The 27,602-nt window shown below is 35.9% G+C and overlaps 2 protein-coding genes and 2 pseudogenes across 2 annotated transcripts; 1 reads left to right on the plus strand and 3 right to left on the minus strand.

The window, feature by feature from the left end:
- The first annotated feature begins 6,634 nt into the window (after positions 1 to 6,634).
- LOC103438711 (squalene monooxygenase SE1-like) lies at positions 6,635 to 9,625 on the plus strand (annotated as a pseudogene).
- A 4,113-nt stretch (positions 9,626 to 13,738) lies between these two features.
- Positions 13,739 to 14,884, minus strand: LOC103446164 (protein ALP1-like). The gene has a single exon (XM_070825082.1). The coding sequence runs from the start codon at positions 14,882 to 14,884 to the stop codon at positions 13,739 to 13,741; it is 1,146 nt and encodes a 381-aa protein (XP_070681183.1).
- Positions 14,885 to 19,377: 4,493 nt separating this feature from the next.
- LOC103410014 (uncharacterized) lies at positions 19,378 to 20,406 on the minus strand. Its single transcript, XM_008348787.2, has one exon. The coding sequence runs from the start codon at positions 20,404 to 20,406 to the stop codon at positions 19,378 to 19,380; it is 1,029 nt and encodes a 342-aa protein (XP_008347009.2).
- A 2,634-nt stretch (positions 20,407 to 23,040) lies between these two features.
- On the minus strand, positions 23,041 to 26,712 carry LOC103410015 (protein ABA AND ROS SENSITIVE 1-like; annotated as a pseudogene).
- Between the last annotated feature and the right edge of the window lie 890 nt (positions 26,713 to 27,602).

The raw sequence follows: 27,602 nt of genomic DNA on the forward strand, positions 1-27,602 counted from the left end.
TTCTCTTTATATGGGCAATATCAATAATTATGAAAATACTTTTAATCTCACAATAAAACAATTAATGGAATATATTTTAAATTTAGAATCTCCTCCAATTTAGATGATAATTACCAATTGTTCTTAAAATCAATTCCATAAGGAAATCTACATACAACACCAAAATAAATTAGTCAACATTAAATTAAATTGATTAGGAGATTGCTAACATAATTAGAAAATTGCAACATGTTTAATGCAATTCTTCCCTTCAATAGAATATCATTAGGATTACTGATATTAATTAAGAATAAGAGTACGTAAGCAGAAGCATGAAATCCCATAAACTAATACCAAAATCCATATTAATTCGTAGGAAAATTTGTATTCGAAAACAATTATAATTCATGTAATTTATACAAAAGAAAAATTGATACAAATTGTAATTCAAATTAAATCTTACCCAAGTTGTCTCCTAACAAGAAGTTATTCTCGTTGGAAAGTGCCGAGAGAGCCAAAACCATAAGGAAAATTTCGAGCTTCAAATATTAGGTTGTAAAGTAGTCGAAAATTATATAACCAAAAACCCAAATTAAAAAATTATTTTTACCAAAATATAAGTAAAAAATAATTTATCTCATATAATTAACACCAATTATATATATATTATTAACCATGAAAAATCATTGCACACCAACACAAAATTGTGGAAGCATCAAAACCAATTTTCATGAGATGGAACAGTAGAAGGCATCCAACCAAAATGATAAGCAAATTTTCTTTAGTATGTGAATCATCTTCAATAAACAAATTTGCTTATACCTTTATATCGGACCCTAAGCTTGTTGTGCGGCTCTGATACCACATGTAAGATATTTCTGAAATCATAAGAACAACAACAAGAGATTAGGATCACAGATTTGATAAACCAAAATTACAATAAATCAATTACAATTTACTTATCTTTGGAATACGGAAGATATGGCTCTTGCGGATGACAAAGGAGTCTTCTACTTTCAACAAGCGGAAGTGTTCCAGCAATAATAGGGTTTGCTCGGAATGGAACCTATGTTTTGTGAAAGCATGGACACCCTTAATATAGTGATTAGGGTTCCCCTAATTCCGCCTATTATAGTAATTAGAGGAATACACCAAATCACCATTTATTCTTAATGTTGTCCCACCAAGGCATGTACAATATGTCTTACTTAATTAGGGTTTCAATTAGTCAACTAAATATATCATGGTTCCATGATTCTTGCCAACCAATATTGAATCACATTAAAAGCCAAATATCTTAAAGATCAAGTTATTTGTCTTTCAAGTAATTCGATTCTTAATAATTGACAACTCAACATGAGTCTTACATTTTGTACTTTAACAAGGAACCAACAAGTGTCCATACCAGCATGAATTTTGTGCTCACCACCATCAAGGAAGATGTCGATTACAATAAAGTAAACCCAAAATAAGTCAATAACACACCAAAACAAAATTAAAATACTTTATAGGAGAAACTCACAAATAACCTCACTAAAGATGCACTTGTTGACGAATACTAAAATGAAAATTAGATATGATGCAATCCATGAGAAAAGGAATGAGGAAGGCTAGAAAAAAAGGAGGAGGGAGGCTGCCACCGACCCTAAACCGAAGCAAAGGGCTGCCGGCTAGGGATTTTGGTTTAGGGTTTGGTAACGAGATGGAGTATAGCTTGTAGAATGAGAATGATGAAACATTTTCCTTAGTAGATTTTTATCCTGGCTGTATGCAGAGAATTATGCTCACATGTAGGAGTTTTACCTCGATAAATAAATTTTGGGCGAACTATATTTACACTCTTAAGGTTTGAAGTAATTTTTCAAATTGGCCATGAGGTTTCAATTTTCTCACGATGCATCTTAAGTTTTTGTAATTGTATCAATTTACACCTTTTGTCTACTTGACGTCTAATTCTCCATTAAATTGAGAGTTTTTAGTGAATTTGGTACAAATGTGGCTTACAGGTCTATCCAATTATAAGTTCCACGCTCACCATGTCCTCAATTTAGGAGGATTCAAATAATTTGTCAGACAAAAGACATAAATTGATACAATTTTAAAACTTTAGGGTGTAATATGAAAAAGTTAAAACCTTATAGCCCAATTTGAAATCACTTCTAAATTAAAGGATGTAAAATGTAATTAGCTCAAAAGTTTGTGTACTCGTCTCTTTATTTAATTTACTAAACTGTTGGTGTGACATAGGATTGAGAAAGTGTTTAAATTCCACTAGGTCAGTAGGTGTTAATACATTTTGTTAATGGTTTCGACGACTCTCGTTCTAATTAGTTTTATGTTCGTCCAAATTTTTACTAGATTATCCGATTCCTTAATTCTGCTTTACTGATAAGTAAATTGCCATAAACTTCGAAGTTTATCCGAATGAAATCGTTCTTTAGTGGCAGGTTACTTAGGTCTTTTAATTAAAAGTTGAAATGCTTCTGTGAATCTTCACGACCCTCAAAAAGATGGGTTGCTATGACGAAACCACTAACTAGCTCCCTCTTTAATGATAAAGAAAAAAAGTCTTTCCATTGAGATGGTAAGAAATGGATTCCAATTAATTCCCCCAAATAAAAGATAAACAAAAAGTCATGATAAATATTTTATTAGCCAGTACTTTGACAAAGTATTAGTCCGCGGTCCACTTGACCCAACTTCCCCGTTGCTCTCATGTCTGATGCCTCCACTCTCCATATTTAATTGAATATTATACTTGCAAATATAAAAAAAAAAACAAACGTATGACTGCTTATTTAATCATGCGTGAACCTCTTTTATATATGCTTATAAAAAATAAAATAAAAAGTCTGTTTTATTCTGTACATTTGATTATTTCGTGAAAATATTTTTAGAAACAATCCTTAATAAAAATTCTAGTAAATTTTAGAAAATCACTTAAAATGCTTCTTAGAAGAAGCATATAACTGGTGTGTCTTGTAGAATTTAGAACTCAAAAATATTTTCTTTAAAAGCGGTTTCAATTATTTTAAAAGCGCATCCAAATGAGTTCTTATTCCCACATACCTATCAGCAAAGTAGCCATGGTAGGCGCCAACACAGAAGCTTCATCCTTAATTTGCCCAACAACAATACTTAACTCTATATAAGCGCATTCAGTCTTCGCTGTTGTTTCATAACAATCATCAGCATTGAGCACTTTCACAGATTACAAATCACAGCGAAATCAGATTACAAATCACAGCGAAAAGAAATCAAAGAAAAATATTAATTAAATATGGCTTACAAGCAGTGGCAGATCCAGGATTTTAACTTAGAGTGGTCCCAATATAAAAACTCCAAAAATAAAAATAAGACGAAAATATCATTGAACAAATAAATGGCAAACTACAATTTTCATTCATAATCTTTGTGCTAAACAAGCTAGAAATACTAATTTGTCCACGACGGGATCTCATACTTTGAAAACGTGTTATGATAGTTTCATTGTCAATACAAGAAAAAACATATTTCTCAATGTAAACAACTAAGCTATCATTTAACCATTGATCCCCCATTCTGTTGCGGAGTGGACTCTTTATGATATTCATGGCGGAAAATGCTCTCTCCACTAAAGCAGTTGCAACAGGTAAAACCAAAGTCAATTCAATAAGTAAATACACATATTGAAATACTCGATGCAACCTTTTTTCCACCATTTTCTTAGCAAGATCACTAATGCTTTGCAACTAAGAAAAGTCACTTCTCGAACACATAGAATGAATATAAATATCGAGTTGATCTTCAAGTGCCAATAGGTCTTGCTTCGTAAAAACTTGAGGGTACAATTGAGTAAGGTGAAGTAGCTTTTCTTTGTCAAAAGCTGCAAAAGAATCATTTGGACTCAAAATAGCCAAACAAATGAGCAATTCGATACGTGTTTCATTGAAGCGATCATTTAACTCTGTAAGCTAGGAATCAATGACAACAAAAAAGAGCTCCACTTTGTAACGATGACGGTTGGTCTTTTTGTGGGTATTACGGCTCAACCTCCCATGAGCTACATATGTCTCATCCATGTTAATAACCTCAATACGATGTTGGACAAAAAATGACAATACTTTGTCAACCAAAAGGTCAAACCCCTCATCATTCCTCATGTAGAGTAGTTGTTCTTTACATGTGTTGACTAAAGTCATTGCATTCACAATCTCTTGATCATCCTTTTGTAATGCTTGTGATAAATCATTCGTGATTCCCAATATAGATTTCATCAAAAATAGGAGAAACACAAACTCAAAAGATTGTATGTCTTTCAATAACTTATTTGCTTCAGTCACACTATCATTGGTATTATCATCAACAATCATTTCAAGCACATTGACCACGGATGAGAACATAGTAATCAAACTAATCAAAGTACCATAATCTGAATTCCATCTTGTAGTACCAGCACGTTTGAGACTAGTTTCTTGATTTAAGCCTCGTCCCGTCATAAGAGAATCATTTTCAAGAGCTTTCATAAGTTCTTTTTGTTGCATCTCTCTAAGTGCATCATGACGCTTACATGAAGCTTCAATATTATTTACCACATTATTAGCCAATAGGAAGAATGTGTTAACATCAACATTATCCTTTGCTACGGCAACAAGAGCTAATTGGAGTTGATGAGCAAAGCAATGAACATAGAATGCACAAGGTTGATCATTCAAAATCTTTGTCTTGAGTCCATTGAACTCACCTTTCATATTACTAGCACCATCGTAACCTTGCCCTCGTTAATTGGAGAAGCTCAACTCATTGAAATGAATGAAGGCATCAATAGACTTCTTCTTTAATGTGTTTGAAGTGGTGTCGGGAACATGTTGAACTCTTACAAACCTTTCAATGACTTTCCCATTTTTGTCCATATAACGCAAAACCACTGTCATTTGCTCCTTTATAGAAACATCACGTGCCTCATCAACCAATAGAGAAAATAACCAAGCATTCTTCATATCACTTATGATAGTTTTAATGGTTTCAATAGAACATGAATGAACAAGATCTTTTTGAATTAAAGGTGAGATTTCTCCGAGCTTAATCTAACACAACAGCCTTTATTTTCTCATCCTGATCCGCAAGGAATTGCAAGAGCTCTAAATAGTTACCTCTATTGTTTGAAGTGTCACTTTCATCATGACCACGAAATGAAAGACTTTGTCGCAACAAAAACTTAGTGCAATCAATTGACACATTCAAGCAAGTGCGATAAGCCATACGAGCTTCTTCTCACTGTTTGACCATAAATGTTTCAATATGTGTCTTTTGATTCATTAGATTACCAGCAGCTTCAACAGTTTTATTGTGAAAGCTACCAACCATTCCCACATGTTTTTCAAAACAGGCTCTTGCGTGCTTCCAATTTTGAAAGCCTACCTCAGTAAAGACGTGACTGCCTGATTGTTCAAAGTTGACTTTGAATATATAGCAATAAAAGCAAAATGCAGCATCTTTAGATATACTATATTCCAACCAATGAAATTCCTTCAACCAATTATCAACGAACCGTCGCTTTTCATTCGAATGCAAAGTGAATGGAAAATCATAATCTTTAGCTCTAAAAGGCTCTATCAATATATATGCTCTTCGGACCTCATCTCGATTATCTAGAGGATAATCCTTCATTGGAATTATCTTTCCGAGGTCTCAAGATTATCCAAATCAACTTTTAACTCATTTTGTTGTGGAGTGGAATTACCCCCAACTGGATTAGAACTACTTGGAATTGGAGGGGAACTGTTCGGACTAGGATTGGAACCATCTAAGTTTGGAGATGAACTATTTGGAATATGATTGTCCGAACTAATCAATGATGATTTTCGCTTGTAATATCGTTCCATACTTCTAATTTCTACACATATCAATTAATAAAAAAATCTATATCAATTGATGAAACAAAAAAAAAATTATATGAAAAACGAGAAATCAGATTCATTTATAAATTTATAATTAGGTCCATGCCCATGGGATTCTAATATTATGAATGACAAAGACAAAGAGATGCATGCCACAAATAGACTGCCATCACTTCAAAGAAACATTAAAAGTTTAATTCATCACCAGATTCACCACCAAACATTAAAAATAAAAATGCTTCTTAAACAAAATATCTAACACCACAAAAAAAAATCAAATATTGGATGGTAAAATTATTTAAATATCGAACACCACAAATAATTTAATAACAGATAAGGGATGGCAAAATTATTTAATGGACAGAGTCAAAGAGAGTACAAACCTCTTCGACCAAGAAGAAGAGGACCAGCGGCTAGCCTCCAGACCAGAGCTTTACACGGAGAAAAAATGCAGAAGGGTTACAGATTTTCACCAAAGATGTCATCGCCCCACCCGTCGGTGCAACGGTGAATAGAAACTAGAGTGCAACAGAGAGTTGATCGATACCGTAAGGAACAGGAGCGGGCCGAGCAGCAAACGATTAGGTATTATTGGTAAAGTGAAGGTTTTGATTGCTCTATCATGTGAAAGAGTTGAGTGCTCTATCGTGTGAAGGTTCTCACGTGAGTGAGGTTTTAAATTTTTTTAATGACCTGGCTCAAAACAACGTCATTGTGCAGCATCACTAACATGGGTGGTCCTTGAAGATCCTCACAGTCATTTTTCCGAGCTTCCGATGGTCCCGGGACCACCCTGGTCCCTTAATGGATCTGCCCCTGCGTACGAGTGTGTTCTTGCTGGTGTCTTGGTTTCTCTGTTGAGTTCTATTTTCTTCGTCATCATAAACACCACTTTCGGCGAAAAGAAGAAGGTCGATGTCGCAAATGTGTCGGCAACCGGTGTTTTTCTTACGCCCGAGATTGAGGAAAGTACGGACGTTGTCATTGTCGGTGCCGAAGTTGCTGGTGCTGCTCTTGCTTACACTCTTGGCAAGGTGATCATTATATCCCTCTCTTTATCTTGATATTCTCTATTGATCAGTTTATGGTCAAGGTTTCTAGTTATTTTTTTTTTATTCTTCAACTTTATTTTCCTCCTCAACCCAGACCATTAAGCTAATTAACTATAGCAAAACTTGAAGCTGTGTTTTTCTGACATTTTTATTCATTATTGATTGATTTATTTTCTTGGTAAGACATGCATATGAACGAGTCCTTCAAAATTCACTATCATAGTTGAAAATACTTAAGAATCGTTTTTAAGGGGAAAAGCAATATTTATGGACCTTACTATAGTATTAGTACTGCCCTCTAACGTGCTTTTAAATCTTTCTCACTAACATTTGTCTAAGAGAGTAATAAACTAAATAAAATTTTAAATATCCTTTATTCTCTTCTATTTGATTTGCCTATGTTGGGAGCTAATTCCAATAGTGCAGTCCAAACAATATTAATCTTGTTCACACTGAAGAACATTGGCTTCCCGAGCGGCCAGTTGTAAATATCATTAGTTTTTACAAGGCTGAGTAATTAACCATGAGTTTTACTTCGTGTTAAATAAATATAGGAAGGACGGCGTGTACATGTGATCGAAAGGAACCTGAGCGAGCCGGACAGAATTTTTGAACTATTGCAACCTGCTGGAGGCTATCTCAAGTTTGATTGAATTAGGTCTTGAAGATTGTGCTAATGAGTCCATTGATGCTCAGAAAGTGTTTGGTTATGCTATTTACAAAAATGACAATGACATGAAACTGTCTTATCCCTAGGAAACATATAATTTCAAATATCGTCGGAAGAAGCTTCAACAACAGGCGTTTCATCCAAAGAATGCGTGAAAGGGCAGCAACTCTGCCAAAGTAAATTACCGTTTTCCTTTGTAATACGATTATGATGCGAACATCATTTTCCAATTTTTTTTATTGTTTTGATGTAATTTATTTTCCACCTCTTACTCATGTATCATAATGTTTTCTCTACAGTGTGAAATTGGAACAAGGAACTGTGACAACTCTACTTGAAGAAAAGAGCACCATCAAAGGAGTGATGTACAAGAACAAGACTGGGGAGGAGATGAGAACATATGCTCCTCTTACAATAGTAGGCGACGGCTGCTTTTCAAATCTTCGCTGCTCTATCTCTACTCCAAATGTACTTTATTCCTCTTTGACATTGGAATCTTGAGCATTTCCTATATATATAAGCATGGAAAATGTTTGCCCTTCCAGGAGAACAACAGGAGGACTAACTTTGTATTAATACTGCAGATTGAAAATCTATCATGCTTCGTCGGTTTGATCTTGGAGAACTGTGAGCTTCCTCATGCAAACCATGGACATGTGATTTTGGGAGATCCTTCACCCATCCTCTTTTATCCTATCAGTAGTACTGAGGTTCGTTGTTTGGTAGATGTTCCTGGCACAAAAGTACCTTCAGTAGCTAACGGCGAAATGGCTCAGTATTTGAAAACTATCGTGGCTCCCCAAGTATCCATTATTTTGTTCGACTTTGTTAAGTTTCAATTTCCAATCATTTTGATCTTATCTGACAGATATCCACCGATCCAAAGGAGCTAATCTGTGGAATTCGTTATTTTAGGTTCCCCGTCAACTTTTAAAGGCTTTTCTAGCAACGGTTGATAAAGGAATCATCAGAACAATGCAAAACAAAAGCATGCTGGCTGCTCCCCGACCCACTCCTGGTGCAATTTTATTGGGGGACGCATTCAACATGAGACATCCTTTAACCGGAGGAGGAATGACAGTCGCTCTTTCTGACATTGTTCTTCTAATGGATCTTCTGAGACCCCTGACTGATTTCAACGATGCACCTTTGTTGTGTGAGTATCTCGAATCATTCTACACACTCTAAAAGGTATATAAGCACATTTCCAATATGTAAAAGAAAATTTCATCTTATTAGACTGTCCGACATACGTATGGTTCAGATTTACAATCTGACAACATAACACATCAAATATATAAAAATATCATGCATATGAAAATGTGTCTGATGGAATTGGTTAATTTTCATTGCAGCCAGTGTAATCTACCATAAACACATTAGCTGGTGCCCTTTACAAGGTGTTTTGGCATCACCTGACCTTGCAAGACAAGAAATGCGTGAAGCATGTTTTGATTATTTGAGCCTTGGAGGCGTCTGTTCAAATGGACCAATATCTCTACTCTCTCGTCTTAACCCTCGTCCAATCATGCCTGTTTCTCTAATTCTTTGTTGTGGCTGTCTATGGAGTCGGCCGCTTAATGATTCCATTCCCTACACCAAAAAGCTTGTGGTTGGGGGCTAGATTGATCTTGGTATGTTTACTCATTCTGCCAGTACTTTGTCATCAGCAAGCTCGTTACATAAGTCATACAAACATGAATTGCTAACTAATCTATTCGTTTTCAATTTTCACAGTGCATCAGGAATCAAATTCCAAATTATTAAAGATGAAGGAGTTAGGCAGATGTTCTTTCCTGCAACAATGCCAGCATATTACAGAGTTCCTCCTAATTATAGAAAAATCGAAACAAGTATGAAGCATAATATGTTAAGGAAAAATAAAAATAAAATGCTTGTATCATATTAGGATTTACCCTCGTAAACAAGGTGAGGGTCATTGCTGAAATTAGGATAGGAAGCAGAGAAATTATTGTTCTCAATTCTTTAATTTTAGCATTTGTTATGCAATAGGGAACTGGATTCCACAAGAAAGTTGTATCTAACTGTTGCAGTTCGTCTATAATCTACACGTTAATTTTTTACTTAATTAGTACTGCTCATCAAGTCTTCAAACATGCGACTAGACTACTACTTCTGTACCTTTGAAAGGTTTGAATGTCTTTTGAGCAGGAAAATCATGTAGGTAAGATTTAGTGTTCAAAGGTTGGTGTTTGGGAGAGAGTGCAGCACTGGAACGGAATTATGTAACAGCAAGGTCGGCCAAGGGACAATTGTGGTCATTTTCAACCACTGTTTCTGGCTAAATATCAATATCAACCCACTTTTGAAAGAGTATAAAATTTTGAAAATACCATCTGCATCGTGAAAGTTCATAAATTACATTGACCAAATATTATACAATAAATCTAACTCTACTCATAGATCAACTCATACTACAATCCATATCCAGAAGATCAGGAAATTTCAATGTACGAAAGTACCCCTTGGTTCCTAAAACATAAGAAAGTAAGTACAAATCTGTTTCAACAGATTATCAATACTAAATTACTAACAGCTTTTTTGCAAGCATATTGTTGTTTGCATTACTAAGTAATGTTTAATAGAGTGCTACTTTCCATAAATGCAGCAGACTCGGCCTGTTACAATCTTTAACCTTATCTGTGATACATTCCATATAAGAACAAACGCGCACAAATCATCAGCGAGGAGCAAGTCAATATATTACTTCTCAACTCCTAAACATAGAACTCAAGCTAAAAGTTCCAACAGCTTGAATTTGGGATCACTGAAAAAGGACAATACAGGGAATATGCTAGAAACGTGATTATGAATAAAGAAGTACATTCAAGATGTGTTAACAAGAAAACACATAAGCCACCGCGCGTTTTCTTGAGCCAAGGCCAAGATGCTCGTTCCTAGCATATCTGCTTGCTGCCCTAACTTTGAGGCCAAGCTTTCTGTGAAAACTATTATGAATCATCATAAACTTATGTGCTTAGACCATAGAGTGAGTGGCCAAAGTAAAGGAAGAGAGCAGAAGTACATAAATTTATTTTAAGGGACACTACCATGGTGAGGAGCTGAGAGTACATCTAAAACTAGGAGGGATCTTACAAGATTTGTGTGTGTTTGCAGACACGAAAGTAAGAGCCTGAGGAGATCTTTCGTATGAATAGATATTTCGCATGTAAAGAGCCTGAGGAGAAACCACCAGGATATATGTATGGAGTTAACGGAGTGTAAATAGCTTTCTTTCCCTTCCCCCCCCCCCCCCCCCCCCCGCGCATTAATTATAGCAAATCTCAGTTTGATAATTTAACTTGAATAAATACTCGTAAGTTTAATAAAATTTTCGGTTAAACGATCATCTTTCGGCTTTCACTATAGAATAGGTAAAGCATTCTGTACATAGTCAAGAATTTTCATAGGATTCTGCTTATGACGTTAGTCGCACAGTAATTGGGGGTTTGAACAAAGTTACTGAACCATGCTAATTAGTAAACAGGAAGATGAACAAAGTTTTGTGCTTATAAGAATGTTATACAATGAGATAATTTTACTGATTTACAGCTTACACGTATATAGCGCTTGATTCAAAGATATCCGACGCACACAAGAAGAGTAAATTGAAGCAATGATCTCTTAACTTTAATCAAATTGGAGCAATGGTCTCTTAACTAAAATCCATTACCATTGGTCCCTCAACTCATCAAAACGTGTAGCTATGGTCCTTTTCGTCAACTTCGTCAGAATTTTGTCAAAATGAGTTATGTTGGAAGGACTATTGCTACAATTAGGTTAAAGTTGAGGAACCATATCTCTAATTGAGTTAAAATTGAGAGACAATTTCTCCAGTTGGATTAAAGTTGAGGGACCATTGGTAATGGATTTTTAGTTGAGGGATTACAGTTGCACATTTTGATGAGTTGAGGGACCAATGGTAATGGATTTTTAGTTAATGGACCATTGTTCCAATTGAGTTAAAGTTGAGGAACCATTGCTACAATTTACTCCACACAAAAAACCATTTGAATTTCGCGCTATATATATAAGTTCTCTAAAATAACAGAATTAATAATGAAAATCAACCCACAAATAACAAAACAAACAAGTTTACCATTCTATCAACGATGTGGAATTAAATAAGGGAATGAGAGATGTACATACATACTGAGAGCTCGAAACATTTTGAGATAGATGCTCACACAAATACGAGAATAATATATATTTGTACTGAGTTAACAATTTATTATGGCAAGCCCACGTATCTGTATGGGTTGCCTCTTCCGCTTATAAGACTAACTCCAACCCTGGGCTAAAAGCCAAAATTTCCCCCAAACACCCCCCAACCCAAGCTAAAATATTGGGCTAAAAGGGGAATGCTAAAGTTGGGCCAAATTCCCCCCCCCCCAGCCGCGTGGACTCGCCCAGTTTTGGGCCACTCTCGGCCCGTGGACTCGCGCACGCGCCCCACGCCCCCAAACCGGAGCCCGACAGGAAGGGGGCCCAGCTTTAGGCCTTGTCGGACACTCATCCGAGCCCAACGGCTCTTTTCAAAATCAGACGGGCAGCATTTAAGGACCGTTGGTTGATCCAACGGTCCAGATTCAAACTTTATTTTTAAAAAATATGTTATTTTAAAATACATTGAATCCAACGGTTGAGATTGAATATACTCAAATCTAACGGTAAAAAAAAAATCTAACGGCCCAAATTAAAAACCAACGGCTAAAATAATTAAATAAATTTATTTAACACAAAATTTACCCAAAAACTCTATAAATACCTATGTATTTGTTAAAACATCCACTCAAAATTCAATTTTCTCCTACAATTCTTCCAATTTATCTTTCTATCATTTCTTTCCATTTCCAAATTGTTCAACATGGCAAGAGAGCATGTTAGAGGTCGTAATTGGACCTTTGAGGAAGATGTTTCTTTATGCTTGGCATGAGTTTCTGTTAGTGAAGATGGTGCAGTTGGCACAAATCAAAATAAAAAGGTTTTGTGGGATAAAATCATTGCAAAGTTTCAAGAAAACTGCAACGGCAGCGGGCGAGACTGTGGTGGTGTTTATGATCGGTGGAAGACTATCAACAAAGCATGCACTTTATGGAAGGGAAGCTTAGAGAGAGCCATGGTTGGCATGCCTAGTGGAAGGAGCGACATAGAAATTGTGAGTTTTTTTCTTGATATTTTATTTGTCATGTACATAATATTATTTTGCAACTAATTATTTTTATGTATTTTTTGCATAGGGTGACAAAGCAATGAAAATTTACAAGACAAGAGTAACACCAAAAAATCAAGTTTTTAAGTTGCAACATGCTTGGGACGTCCTCAAGGATTGTCCAAGGTGGGCAACCGATGCAGACCAACAATGGGGAAGATTATTTCAACGTGAAGCCGCACCGAGAAATGAAGGTGTCGATGAAATGACCCCATCTCCTTCTTTAGCAAGGCCCCCGGGAAGACATAAGCAAAATGAAGCAAAGAGAAAAGGGAAGTCCCAAGATTTGACGAGTGGAGACTTTGCTACCGAAATTGCAAAATTGCACGAAACTCATAGTGCTCGCCAAGAAGAAGCGGCCCGATTGCGTTTGTAAATGAAGGAAATATTGGATAGGGAGGAAAATAGGTTTGAAATTGAATTCATGATGAAGGACCTCAGCAAATACACTCCAGAGAGGAAGAAGTTCTTACGTAATAAGCAAAAGGAAATTATGCGAAAGTCTGCCTCAAGGAGTATGTTTCAAGATGATGAATCCTCTGAACCCTATATCCCAACATTTCAACGAAGTCCATCACCAAGTGAAGATGGTGGATATGATTGTTAAGTTTATGTAGTGTATGAATTATGTGCTTTATTAATTAAGTTTATTAATTGTCGTTTTTATTAAGTTTATGTTGTTTATTATGTTGTCGTTTGTATTAAGTTTATGTTGTTTATTATGTTGTTTATTATGTGGTTTATGTACTTTATTAAATTTATGTCTTATTATTATTGTTTCTATTTAATCTAGATGTCTTCAATAATTATTGTACTTATTATTGTACTTATTATTTCAACCTCCATTCAATAAATTATCCAACGTAGTAGACAAATAACAACATAGTACACTTAAAATTATTACATAAATGCTCAACCAACATCATCAACGTTCACCTTCTCGGCGCCACACATGCTCAACCAAATCCTTGCGGAGTGTGTCATGATTTTGAGGAGCTTGAATTCTATTTAAACGTCTCATATACTCACCCAAGGTGACCCTATCATGTCGGGTCTCATATGTGGTTGGAGCGAGATATTCAACATCTCTTGCAATAGCTCTCGCATGTGTTGGTTGGTTATCATCCACATCTTCGTCTGAATCTTCTTCAAATTCGATGTACTCATCTTCCACAATCATATTGTGCAAAATTATGCACGTCATCATGATTGAATGGAGGTCTTCGGGTTGCCAAAATAGTGTAGGCCCTCTAACAATGGCCCATCGAGCTTGTAAGATCCCGAATGCTCTCTCCACATCCTTCCTATAAGACTTTTGCCTCTGCGAAAATAATTTCTTCTTTGCACTATCGGGATGAGAAAAACTTTTGACAAAGGTAGACCAACTAGGATAAATACCATCAGTTAGGTAGTAACCTAGCTCATACATATTACCATTTACCTTGTATCGAAATTCTGGTGCCCATCCATTCACAACCTCATCGAACAGAGGAGAAGACCAAAGAATGTTGATATCGTTGTCTGATCCAGGAGAGCCGAAGAATGCATGCCAAATCCATGTGTCGTAAGATGCCACAGCCTCCAGCACGATGGTTGGCTTGTTATGACGGCCCTTGAATTGGCCAGCCCAACCAGGAGGACAATTATTCCACTCCCAATGCATACAATCGAGACCTCCTATCATGCCCGGGAAGCCTCTTTTGTCTGCCTTGCGTAGAAGCCTTTTCAAGTCTTCACGAGTTGGCTTGCGGAGGTATGTGGCTCCATAGATGGCTTGAATTGCTTGACAGAAGCGCTTCAGGTTCTCAATAGCAGTACTCTCCGCAAGTCGGCAATATTCGTCAGTTGAGTCAGCAGGGCACCCATTAGCTAGCATTCGAAATGCAGATGTGAGCTTTTGATGAGGTGATAGACTTTGTCGGCCTACGGCATCTATCTTCCTTGTAAAGTAGTGGTCATGATTGACAACTACGTTCAAGATGCCTTTAAAAAGCTCTCTCCTCATCCGAAACCGCCTCCGAAAATCATGAGCAGGAAATCTCGGCCGCTCAATGAAATAATCTTTCATCATTTGGTCATGACACTATTCTCTATCACGCTGCACGAATGAACGTCCCGTGACAGAACCACGATGGCTAGATTCGCCATGGTGCTCATATTGCATAAACGAGTTTACAAGTTCAGCTTCGGCGTTGATCAGTTCTAAATCCTCAATGTCAAGCCTTGCTTGGTATTGTGCCATCTCCATTGCCCTGCTACGCCTGCTTCTATCACCCATTGATGAGATATTGAGAATTTTTAGGAAACAAAAACTCTTTGAAAGTTGAAAGATTGGTGAATATAGAAGATGATTGAAGGTTGAAAGATTGTGTGATCAACTAATATTGGACCTGTGTTTATATAAAGGATGATTGATGAACGGTTGGTGAAAGTTGAAAAATTTGTGTTGAACGGTTGGTGAAAGTTGAAAGTTTGGTGTTGAACTGTTGGTAAAAGTTGAAAGTTTGGAGTTGAACGGTTGGTGAAAGATGAACGGTTGGTGAAAGTTTAAAGGTTGGTGAAAGGAGCTTGCTTTGTGAAAAATTTAATGATTTTTCAATATTTATCGGAATTTAAATTTTTTTAAATTAAAATGTTCATAAAATTAATTTACAATAATCTACATATTTATTTTTTTTAAATTGATTTAAGAAAAAAATTAGCCTAAGTTCATTCTTTAATAATTCCGGGCTAAAATTTTAGGCCAGAAGGGTTGGAGCAGAAAAGATGTTTCTGGGCTAAAAGCCAAATTTTCCAGGCTAAAAAATTTGGCTTTTAGCCCAAGGGTTGGAGATGGTCTAAGTGCGTTATTTCGTTATAAAATTACTTTTAAAAATGAGCTTTTTATATTAGCACCCTACAAAATATTGAATGCACTCCACATTAAAATTTAATATTAAATGACTTATTTACCTCACTATGCAATGACAATTTTGACCTTATTAAGTTTTTTAAAAAAAATATTCTAAATACACCCCAAATCACTTTTAGCGTATTATTTATCTTCTCAACTATCAAAACCCTCTTATTCTCCATTGTTGAACAAAACCCTAACCAATGAAACTACAAACATGTTGATTGAGAAAAATTGTTTTTGACGAATAGAACACGAAATCGATGTTTCAAAAGCTTCATATGAGGTAAGACTTCATATTTTTCATTGTTTTAGTGATTTCGATGACATCGATAATTATTTAATCTTGTGTTTGCTGCATTATTTAAACTTCTATATTCATATTCATCTTTTAGGGTTCATATTAATCTTGCGTAACCAGTAACATGAATCATATTAGTGCTAGACTCATATACTATTACAAAGTAGGTAACCCGCTCAGCCTCAAATAAGGAGTTCAAAGCGTAATTGTTAGGTGATATGGAAGTGAAAAGAAACCTAAAAGCTTGGAGGAAGTGGGGTGTATAGAAAATTAAAAATGAGTGTTTTAAGATTTGAGAAATGTGGGGTGTATGTATAAAATATAAGGTGTATATTGAGAATATGGCGTGTGGGGGTATTATGAGAAAATATGTGGGGTGTATTAAGATAATTTTTAAGTGAAAAAGCAAATGTGGGGTGTATTAAGTATGTGAGGTTTATTCAACAATTTGTGAGGTGTTAATATAATAAGCCTAAAAATGTTGTATAATTTTTCATTGAAAAAAATAAAGGAATGAAAAGAAAAAAAAAATGTTGTAACGATGAAAGGCAATCCTAATAAAACTGAAGAAACCAATGCAAGATGGCGAAATAAGTTTGTGAACTCAGGGATTGTTTAATAAACACAATCCTATACTGGCTTTCCCACATTTCTATTCTGAATTTCAGTTTAGACTTGCAAAGTAATGGTTGACTTGAAGCATAATTCTAATTATTTTCAAAACCTCCTTTTTTTTTTTTTTTTTTGGTCATATATTTTTAAAGCCTCTTCATTATCAGTTTGGACTTGATTGACCTCTAGGTTGGACACATGACGATGAATACTTACTTTGTTTGCTCTAATTAAGGATAATCCCAACCATGGAAGAAAATGCCGATAATATCGGCGAAATATCGCCGATATTATCGGTTTTTCGGGATGGCGATATTAAAAGTGGTATCCGAATGCTTTTCGGCCAAATATCGCGATATTATCGATAATATCGATAATATCGCGATATTTTGGAAATATCGGCGAAATATCCATGGACGGTGGAATCGGAATCCGAGGCGACGTCGGAGAAGAACGCCGGAGACGGTGGGGCGATTCCCGGGCCGGTTTCGTCCCAAAAACCTTGCAAAAACACGAATCTTAACATCAATTTCACATATATACATCAGATTTCACGCATGCATAAACGATTCAAGGCAGGGTGAAGTCGGTTTAGGGTTTAGGGTTTCATGGAATCTCACCTGACGAAGACGAAGACGAACGATCCTTGCTCAGCGGCGCACCTCTGACTTCGCCTGAGCCACGATCAACGGCGAAGGGAGAAGAGAGATCGAGAGATCTGTGTGTGTGTGTGTGTGTGTGTGTGTGTTTGGGAGAAGAGAGATCGGAGATCTCTCTTTGTATGTGGGTGTTTGGGAGAAGAGAGATCGGAGAAGGGAGAAGAGAGATCGGAGAATGGAGAAGAGAGATCGAGAGATCTCTGTGTGCGTGTGTGTGTTTGGCAGAAGAGAGATCGGAGATCTCTGTGAGTCCGATCTCTGTGTGTGCGTGTGTTGGACTTGGATCCGATGTCAACCTGTGGAGCTCTCTGTGTGAGTGTGTGTGTGGGAGAAGAGAAGGGAGAAGAGAGATCGAGAAGGATGATCGAGAGAGAGAGAGACTGAGGAGCTCTCTGTGTGAGTGTGTGTGTGGAAGAAGAGAAGGGAGAAGAGAGAACGAGAAGGATCGAGAGAGAGAGAGACTGAGGTTGTCTGCGTGCGTGCGTTGTGTGTGCGTGCGATGTGTCTTTTGAGTGTGTGGGTTCCTCCTGTCAGGAGGATACAACTCACTCAATAATCCCTGACAAGTTGGGATGGAATCGAGCGACTCATGGAATCAATCCCAGCCTCAATCTTCAAATGATTTTTCTTATGGACAACCTCAACCAATCTCGGATCCATATGGGTGGCATATTAACAATTACATGCAAAACTATTTTGGGGATTTATCATTTGATAACTACTCTTCACAATACACTCATTCTACACATAGAGATGATGACGATAGTGACAAATTAGAACCTCATAGGAACTCTATGTGGTACTAAAGTGTAAAATATTGTACTAATTCATTATATATAAATGATTATGGTGTGTTTAGACTTCTTTCATTAATTACTACATATTTTCTACACTCATAATGTTTGTCAGATCGCTATATAATCAACTTGATAATGTTAAATCCATCATGCAATGCATTTCCTTCCAATTTTTTGTGATAAACTAATAGATAATTGACTAAATAAACATCCTACAAAGTTTCAATAAAAATTTCCAAGTTTTTTTTACAATTTCCATGGTTTCCATGTAATTTTTATCGATATCGATATTTTACCGATATTTCCATCGATATTTCCGTGTTTTCGGACTACCGATATTTCCGATATCACCGATATTTTCTTCCTTGATCCCAACAACATAATTGTTACCATATTGTTATAATGTTTCATGGAAAAACAATGATAAAGGAATGACAACTAAGTGCTAGCTATATGCACCTAAGAACTTATGATTCCATATACAAGATACAATGAATCAAAGGCTCACAAACAAACATGTAAATCTTAGGTTTGATTGACTTCGCTCCAAACTCCACATGTTTGTTAATTTTACCATCTTTTCAATGCGCCGCATATATACCTTCACAAATTTCTCATATATATTAGGGGTTAGGGTTCATTAACCTTCGTAGGAAAAGGAAATAATTAAGCCACTTAATTATTTTGTCAAAGAAACAAGAACTAGCCAGTCCGCTTTAGTTCATAAAACTTTTCATTATATGTAGCGTCCTGATGAGGACTAGATTTATATAAAAATCTCTTTAAAAAAATGTTCTAAAAACAATCAATCCCCTCAAACAAAGAGTGAATGATCTTTTGTAATCGAAATTTTGATTAATAGTCGATCAGCTTTAATCACAAGATCGAAGTTTTGAAGGCCATAACGTTTCCACATCAAATGAATATAAATTTCCAGGACATTACATTTAAAAGATCAGTAAGTTTATGGGAGGTTTATACTAACATAATAATTTTGCAATAAAACGTGTGCTAATTTGAGTGCAATCGAAACGCATACACAGACTCATGTTCTATTCAAATCATCACTGTTATGTGATCATTTGGAAACAAAATAAAACCCACAGAACACTGAATACAATCAAAATACAAGAAATAAACATAACCTTTCATAACGATATTCTAACTACAAATGATCTGTGGATGGAAATACAAATAAAAGCACTCAAACAAACTAGCAACTAATCGAACTTAAACCAAACACTGTGTCTATGTTCTACACAAATAAAATTTAACAACAACGACAAACAAACAACAACAAATTTAAAGCTTAAGAGATAAATCGAGTCCAGAAGCATCTGTAACGGGTTCCAGAGGCTCATGGCGGAGAACATCATCAGCAATGATTGGCCTGTTGATTCCGAAGTTTGAACCACCAAAGTTGCGAGAAGAACCAATTTCCTGATCAAACCTTGAAGCACTGCTGGTTCCTGGAATCCCTAACGTTCCACTGGGAGTAGTATTAGCATGAACGCCATGAAGGTTGAGCCTATCAATGGAGGATTGAAAGTTATTAATGAGGCCTCCTGGCCTTGATGATGACCAACCCCCAGCACCAATACCATGGCCAAAGCGCCCGAACCCGGACGTCGAGGCAGACCATGGATAAGAAGGCTTGTGAATCATGGAGTCCATCCTAACCCCAAGAGATCTACCATAAGATCCATAGAGAGGGTGTTGAGTGATACTTAAATATGGACTATAATAACGATAGGAATGTCCGAATAGATTGTCCATTCCTATTCCTCCTTGGCGCCTTTTGGCCAAGGCACGCTCTTGTTTGTGAGCGTTTTGATGACCTCCCAATGCTTGGGAAGTAGAGAAATCTCTCTTGCAAAAGTTGCATGTGAAAACCCTAGTTCGGGGTTTTCTCCCATCACTACCACGCGGGCTCTCGCTCCTTGGCTCATTGTGTTGAGACAATAACCCTAATCCCCCTGGGTTCAATGATGAACCCTGATTCAGAGGGTTGAACAGAACGAGTTCGTTCGAAGACCCTGACGCATGACCAGGGTCGTTGTTGGAAAGCTTCAGATCAAGCAAGGCACGTGAACTTGGTGTTAGTGATGAGGATGATCCGGCTGCCGGGGGTGGCTTTTTGAGTTTGGGTTGGGGTTGTTCATCATCAGAATCATCGATGATGATTTTTTCTTTCATTTTCATCTTCATTTTTTGGTCAGGAAGGTCAGGAGGAGGGGGAGGAGGAGGGCTATCTTTTTTTGGTGGTGGAGTGCCATCTGAGGCCCCTGAGATGTTAGAGGCTTCGGAAGGGCTTTGATGTTCTTCAGCCATCTCCTGAACTAATTAGAAAAGAAACTTTGGGTTTGATGAAAAGATTTGAAGACATCAACTCCTTTTTATTAAGGGTTTGAGTTAATGCTTATCGCTCTTGTTTGGAAAGAAATCCCATATCGTAATTGTAATATGCATTATAATAGCATAGGATTAAAGTGGTGACTAAGCTTTCGCTGAGATTTGGCTTTTGCTGAGATTTGGCTTCATAGCCAAGACTTTTGCCCTCACAATAATTATATCATTCAAACAAAAATTGCAAGTACAATGTAATTCCGGCTATTTATGTAGATATACATGTCAACCTTCTATACTGATAAGTTTTCATACGGGTGGCAATATCGACTTTTTAAGTAGCTTTATACTGGATTTGAACAACCAAAACCCTACTTGGTAATAAGTTACGACCATGCATTGCAAAATAATAATTAATTAATAATATTATATAGAAAATTGGTAAACGTTCCTGTTTAACATAATTGCATGTACATCCATCTAGTTAAGTGTAAAATTTTAAGTGAAAAAATGCTAGCATCGGTTCTCCACGTATACTACATTAATCAATAAACGGGCTCAGTTGAAAATTGCTCACGTGGCACACAACTAATGGTGTCGAAAAAAAAATTAACCTCCTCTTTAATGTACGATTATGATATACAGTTTTTTTTTTTCATGTTGTATTAGTTAAGCATTGTAATTTTTCTTGAATCAATATTATACCGTTCATAAAAAAAACAATAATAAAAGTATTTAGTAGTTTGATCATAACAAATGTATTATATCATCAAATGGTCACAAATAAATCCCTCTTCCTCTAGTTTTGGGCTTGAAAGAAATAAACTTGATCGATTACAATGAAACATTTAAAATCTCTTAGTTAAAAAATATTAAAAGATAAATAATTTATTAAACAAGGATAAAAAAAATTAAATAAATAAATAACAGAGACAAGTTAAAAAATTGTTCAACAGCAGCAGTAAAAAATATATTGCATTGAACTATTAATTTACCCCTTCATTATAATTACCATGTTACATTTCCAATCAAGAGTTCAAACTTTGAAGGTTGTTTTTCCTTCTACCTAGTTTGGCTTTAGCACAAATCATGCAACTTATTACTGGGAAAAAAAATTAAACAGAAAATCCAGCTTTGATTACATTAGATATGACAAGGTATTAATTTTGAAGGTTGTGAGTTGTATGAAGATAAGTTCAAGAATTTAACCAAACACTTGCAGGTAATTTCCATATCCATAGGTTAATGCATGCACAGTGAAAACTAGTTGTCACTAACGTTCGTATCCCAAAAAGATAGTATGTATATTTCCTAAAACGTATCAATAGTATTCATTGTAAACATGGAATTAAGATCTATGTACATCAACTTATTTGCCTTCCAATTCCGAAGGATAAACTGTGTCCTTTATTGGTTTATGAAATTTTGAAATATCACGACTGTTCGAATGTTTGTTTTATAAATTCTATATTTTCTTTAAGAAAGGGTTTAAATTGTAATAAATATTAGGCTGCTAAGAAAATGGAAGAATATGAAATAGAATTTAACTTTTGTGATCTGTGTGCCATAAGAGGTGTTCCATACAACCATGGATTCAAAAAGTTGGGTTTAATTTAGACCATTTTCGTTAGAACAAGTAATTAATCAAGACTGTCCAATCAAATGGATGCCATGTTTGCCAACCTTCTATTCTGAGTGTTATATGGGTGGCAATCAGTGCATCGAATTTTTAAGTAGCTTGTACTGGATTTGAACCTGGAAACTGAACTTGGTAATAAGTAATTACTGCGTGCATGGAAACCAAGAATGTTATGTACATTCCTCTTCAAGTCATTTTGAGCGTGTAAATCGCACTCCACTCATAATATCAAAAGTTAAATGTTATGAAGTCATATTTGACGTCAAATGTGGTGATGCAAGTTATTTCATCTCCAATGTATACGGAGTCAAATTTGACCCTTAATTTACCAAACACTATAACACAGCTTCTTTTTGCTAAAAGCACTTTCATAATTATAGTTTACTAAATATTTTACTTCTTTATTTCACAGTTAATTATTCTCACAACACAACATAAGCATTTTTTCAAGCACGGTAATATCAAAGTAGCCCGAACAATAAAATTAACGATTTTGAGAAAAGAAAAAAAAACAATAAAATTAACGGAAATGGACAGCTTGAACGACATTAATGTCCGACAGTAAAATGTATCAATCTTCAACTTTAAAACCAAAAGAATGATACACGTCAATTTCACCCTTTGTGATAAAGTATTTTTGTTTGGTCTAATGTTGCTTGTCTCGGTGTGGGCTTCCTTGTACTGTTTTGGCATCTTTGCCGTGAAGTGTTATTCTCAGTTTCTGAAAAAAAATCTATATGAATTGAAATGTTTGAACTTGTTAGCCCATACGTAGTTTAGTGATACCACATTTCAAGTACACCTCTACTTGTAAGAAGATTTAAGCTACATATAAGTACATTGAGTCGTCGATTGGAAAATATAAGATAGTCTCATTCTTACATCCATTTTTACCTCCCACACACTCTTGTTAATTTTACGTGATTGATACTCAATCCATCGTATCCTGCGGCCGAAAATTGCGAGATGTGTAAGAAGTCAAAATGGGTGTGTGTTTAGCACTACCCAAAATATATTTGCAAAATGCTTATCACCATCGCTTACTCCCCATCGTACATATACATACCATATTGCAATTAGAGAGAGCACAAGGATTACCAAACCAATTACTTGGCATATTATATTGTCACGTTTCCAAAACGTCAAGAACAGATCGTAGGGGAGACCCCCAAGAGCATTCACAAATGTTGAGCTCTCCAATCCACTGCAAAATTCTCATCCGTATCAATATCACTCGATGACTCACCGTGGCTAGACTCCTTTTTTACAACCTCTGAAAGTCTCCTACGCTTCGCAGCAATGGCAGCCTTCAGTGCCATTTTTTTCTTCTTCAACAATTCCACTTTTTCCCTATATGCCCTGAAAAACAAAAGGAGAACGAAGGTAAAAACTAACAGCAAAGAAAATTGAGTTGCAAAAAACAAATGAATGTTTAGAACGACAGCACTTTATTGCTGCATTCACCTTTGCTCCACTGATTCAGCCTCTTCTATCGTCTCACCAGCATCAATCTGCAGCACAATTAAAACAACCAAAGAATTATGAGTATGCACAAGTCGACATCCACGTAATGTAGTAAAAAAAAACTAAGTGAACAATGCAAGGACATGAAAACCCTCACCTCCTCTTCTTCCAGACGATTATCGACCTCCTTCAAGTCCTCTTGTATCAACTACTCAAATTCTCTGTACTCATCTCTGCAATACAGTAAATACAAACTCAAGGTCACAATGTTTTCATAAACCTAAGAGACTCGATATATTATGTACAAAATGCCAAAACTATAAATCTCAAATAACAAACTTCCCACACAACTCTTAAATTTAGTTTTGGGAAATTATCATAGTAAATGGTTGAAACTTGTTATAAAAAAGCATGTTATGCATCAAGAACAGACATCAAATTATGATATCACCAATGAAGGGAGCCATACAAGATTCCCAAGATATGAATACAGAACATTCCTCCCCCCCCCCCCCCCAACGCCCTCCTCTCTCTCTCTCTCTCTCTCTCTCTCTCTCCATATTATACATCAAGAACACACATCCAAATTATGAAACATTAAACCCTTCCAGAGGTCATTTTATCATGAACAATATATTACCAGAATTTGTGAACTTCCAAGTCTATCTAGAATGGCATTTGAACAGTTGCAAGGACTTCATACTAGACTAAAGAAAATGAAAACAAGGAAGAGAACTTTCAAGAAATAGCACCTTTAAAATATAGGACTTAATGAAAAATGTTCACTTACTTAACATCTTGCTTACCAGGCTTTATTCCTCGTGCAGATAAATCAGCTTCCTTGTTGTCAAAGAAGCCTTCAGGAAGAGCTCCCTTTATTTGCTTGGCCTCTGAACTGGCAATCTGTGATGATGTCTGTGTAAGGTCCCTGGCAGGCTCAATATTTCTTGTCTGCACTGTTTCCCTTCCTAAGATGATATTGTTAAGTCAGAAAGAAAGAATAATAGATATCATTAAAAGAAAACGATCGACAGTTCAAAACTAATCCCAAAATAATGCAAATATGAATCCTCAAAGATTTTCTGTTCTGGTATTGTGCTTATGACCCAAATTACATTTTAGGCTTCAGTTAACTATCGTTTTGACATACACTATATTATCGTAAAAATAATAAAAATAAATAAATCTCTGTTCAAACTGATATTGTCCTTACTGCTTTGGCAATCACACAAAGCAATGAGAAGGTGCTAACAGTCATATAGAAAAACATATAGGTTTCGTATTCTCACCTGTATTTTGCTTTTTTGCATCATGGTTATCAAAAAAATCAGGAGGCAGCTCAGATGACGACTGCTTTCTAGGCAATTCTGTAGAGCGTTCAGGTCCTGGTATATGCAACTCCACAGAATGTTCAGGCTTAGATTTTGGCAATTCCGGACCGGCTTCAGCTTTTGTATTGTTGACTTGGTTTAGTCCAGCAGATGTAGCTTTGAAATTACTTAGTGCCTATTGCAATATAACCATTCTGTTAGTAATACTCATTCAGATACATATATTAAAGAAAAAGAATAAGGAACCAATCTAAGATTAAATGTAAGTTGAACGGTAATGTCACCTACTTCCCAGGCCCATCACAGTTTCAAGCCTAGAAAGTGTAAAGAAGGAAATGCTTTATCTTTCGGCCAAATATGGATTAAATGCAAGTTGACGAATGGGACATCCAATCCATATTAGTATGCGATGTAGGAACCAAACAACATCAGTTATTGCCTGCAATTAGTAAATGGGATAGGCCCTAAGCTTCTGATGGAAAAGTTAGACAAAATAATTAAAATAAATAACAAAACCACATTTGAGAAGCTAAAATAGTCAGGTTGAATTCAGCAGTATTTTAATGTTTCAAGATCACAATACATGATTTGATTGAGATCAAATGAGTTAATTAGTTATATTTCAAGAAGCCGGTAAAATGCTGCAGTAACCCTTTCATGTTATTTCAAAAAATTGCATCCTTCGTATCAACTTCAAATTTTCTACGATACAAGATGTTTGTTAAGGTCTCTTAGTTTCTTAATTTTATAAATAGGGAAGTACTATATGAACAATTATCACCTCACGATGTTTACGAGATGCTTGATGCGCATCCCATTGGTATTCAGATTTCAGAGTAATGTCACAAACCCTGCACTCAGGCTAGTCAGATTCATTGTACCTGCATGTATCACAAAAAAGGACAGAAAGAAGCAGTCAGAAACTCTGGCTTAGCAAGTTATATATGCCAACACGAGAACGGAACCAGTAATAAGCAAAAGGTTCAAATAAAAGGTACAGCAACGATGACATACATAACAAAATGGTGGAAATAAACAATGTCAACATAAATCTCTTTGGTTCAAGATGCATTCTGAGAAAATATAAGTTAGACAGTATTTTCTCAGCTAAATTCTATTCCTAACTAAACCAGTTCCCATGAGTTTCCTTTCAAATCATAAGTTTCGTACAAAGAAGAAACGGACTGCCAAACCAAATTCGTACTTTGTACTTCATAAACTAAAAGCTTTTGACACGATCAAATTCCGAGAACACAATTTTTAACCACACACATCAATTGAGCATTCAAGAATATGGCGATCAAATTCCTACTTTCTACAGACTGCAATTGAAACACAAAATTTACGAAAAGCGTTCTTTAATAATGATAACTACATTACACTGAAACTCCATAACCTCTAGTTTTAAATTCTTCAGGAAAAATCTATACCCCAATGACAATATATACATATACATATATACACACTGAGGAAAAAAAAAAATTGAAGAGAGAAGGCGTGGGTACTGACCGTACGAGAAGAGATGCGCTTGTCGTTCTTCTGGGCATTCAATTTCGCACGAAACAGCGCCTTGTTCCTGCCTTTAGCATACATCTCTTATATCTATGAATTATATCTCCATCGAAGGATGAGAGAGGATTCGGAGGTGGCTGAGAGCTCAGTGACGGAGTTTTACGAAGGCGACGGGGATATGAGGGCGCGGGTGACTGAGGACTCGGTGAGGAGGGCGGTGGAGGAAGGCGGAGCGAGAGACAGAGAGAGAACGATACAGGAGGAAGGGTTAGGACGTGCGGCGCGGAGATAGTAATCAGGTGTGTGAAGGACTGTTGTTTTTTCCTGCCAAACAGCCACTGTCATTTTCCAAAAAAACATAAAAATAAAAAAATCAGCCACTGCCTTCCCGCCACGTGACAAAATCGAATAAGCATCAGGTACGGTTGGGACGTACGGTGTGGATTTTAGTAATCAGTTGTGTGAAGGAGTGTTGAATCCGGATCCCTACCGTGATCTCATCCGTTCATTATACATCGTGCGGTCAAAAATTATTTTAAAATTTAAAATTAAATATAAATAGTATCTAACAAAAACTGACCGCACGATATATGATGAACGGATTAGAGCACGGGATCCTTAAGAAAATGATCCAGTGAAAATCATTTTCTTGTTGAATGAACAATGTTTTAGAGTGGCAAGTGGTTATTTATCACAGTAATAAAAATGAATGTTACTTTTGCATCACAATGTAAGTTCGAACTTCTTTAATTCTCTAATTTAACATTTGATTTAATAAATCTATCGGTTTGACAAAAAGAAAAACAATGTTTTAGATAATCAACACTTCGTAATAATCTAAAAAAAAATATACTTTCGAAAGTGAGATTTTTTATAGACTCTTTTCCAATTATGTTTTTTAGACAATATTTGATAATGTTGGAGCAAGCCTTAAAGTTAAATTATGAAGTGGTAGAGCGTCGATGGAGAGTCATATTTCGAGAGAGTATTCTTACAATTTCTCATAATCTAATCATCAGCAATTACATCGAAACTAAAATGTCCTATACAATAGAATAATGGGAGATTTAACGAAAAACCCGCGATACTATTCACTTTAACGAAAAATCATATTTTTACACTTAAAAGTAAAACATATACTATTCATTTGATCCTTTATTTTATCTTTATTGTTAAAACTCAAAGTTTTCAAATCTTTTCCTTTGAATTAAACTAAAATCATACGTGGCACAATC

This window comes from Malus domestica, chromosome 07, assembly GCF_042453785.1.
Source record: "Malus domestica chromosome 07, GDT2T_hap1".
Taxonomy (NCBI): Eukaryota; Viridiplantae; Streptophyta; class Magnoliopsida; order Rosales; family Rosaceae; genus Malus; species Malus domestica.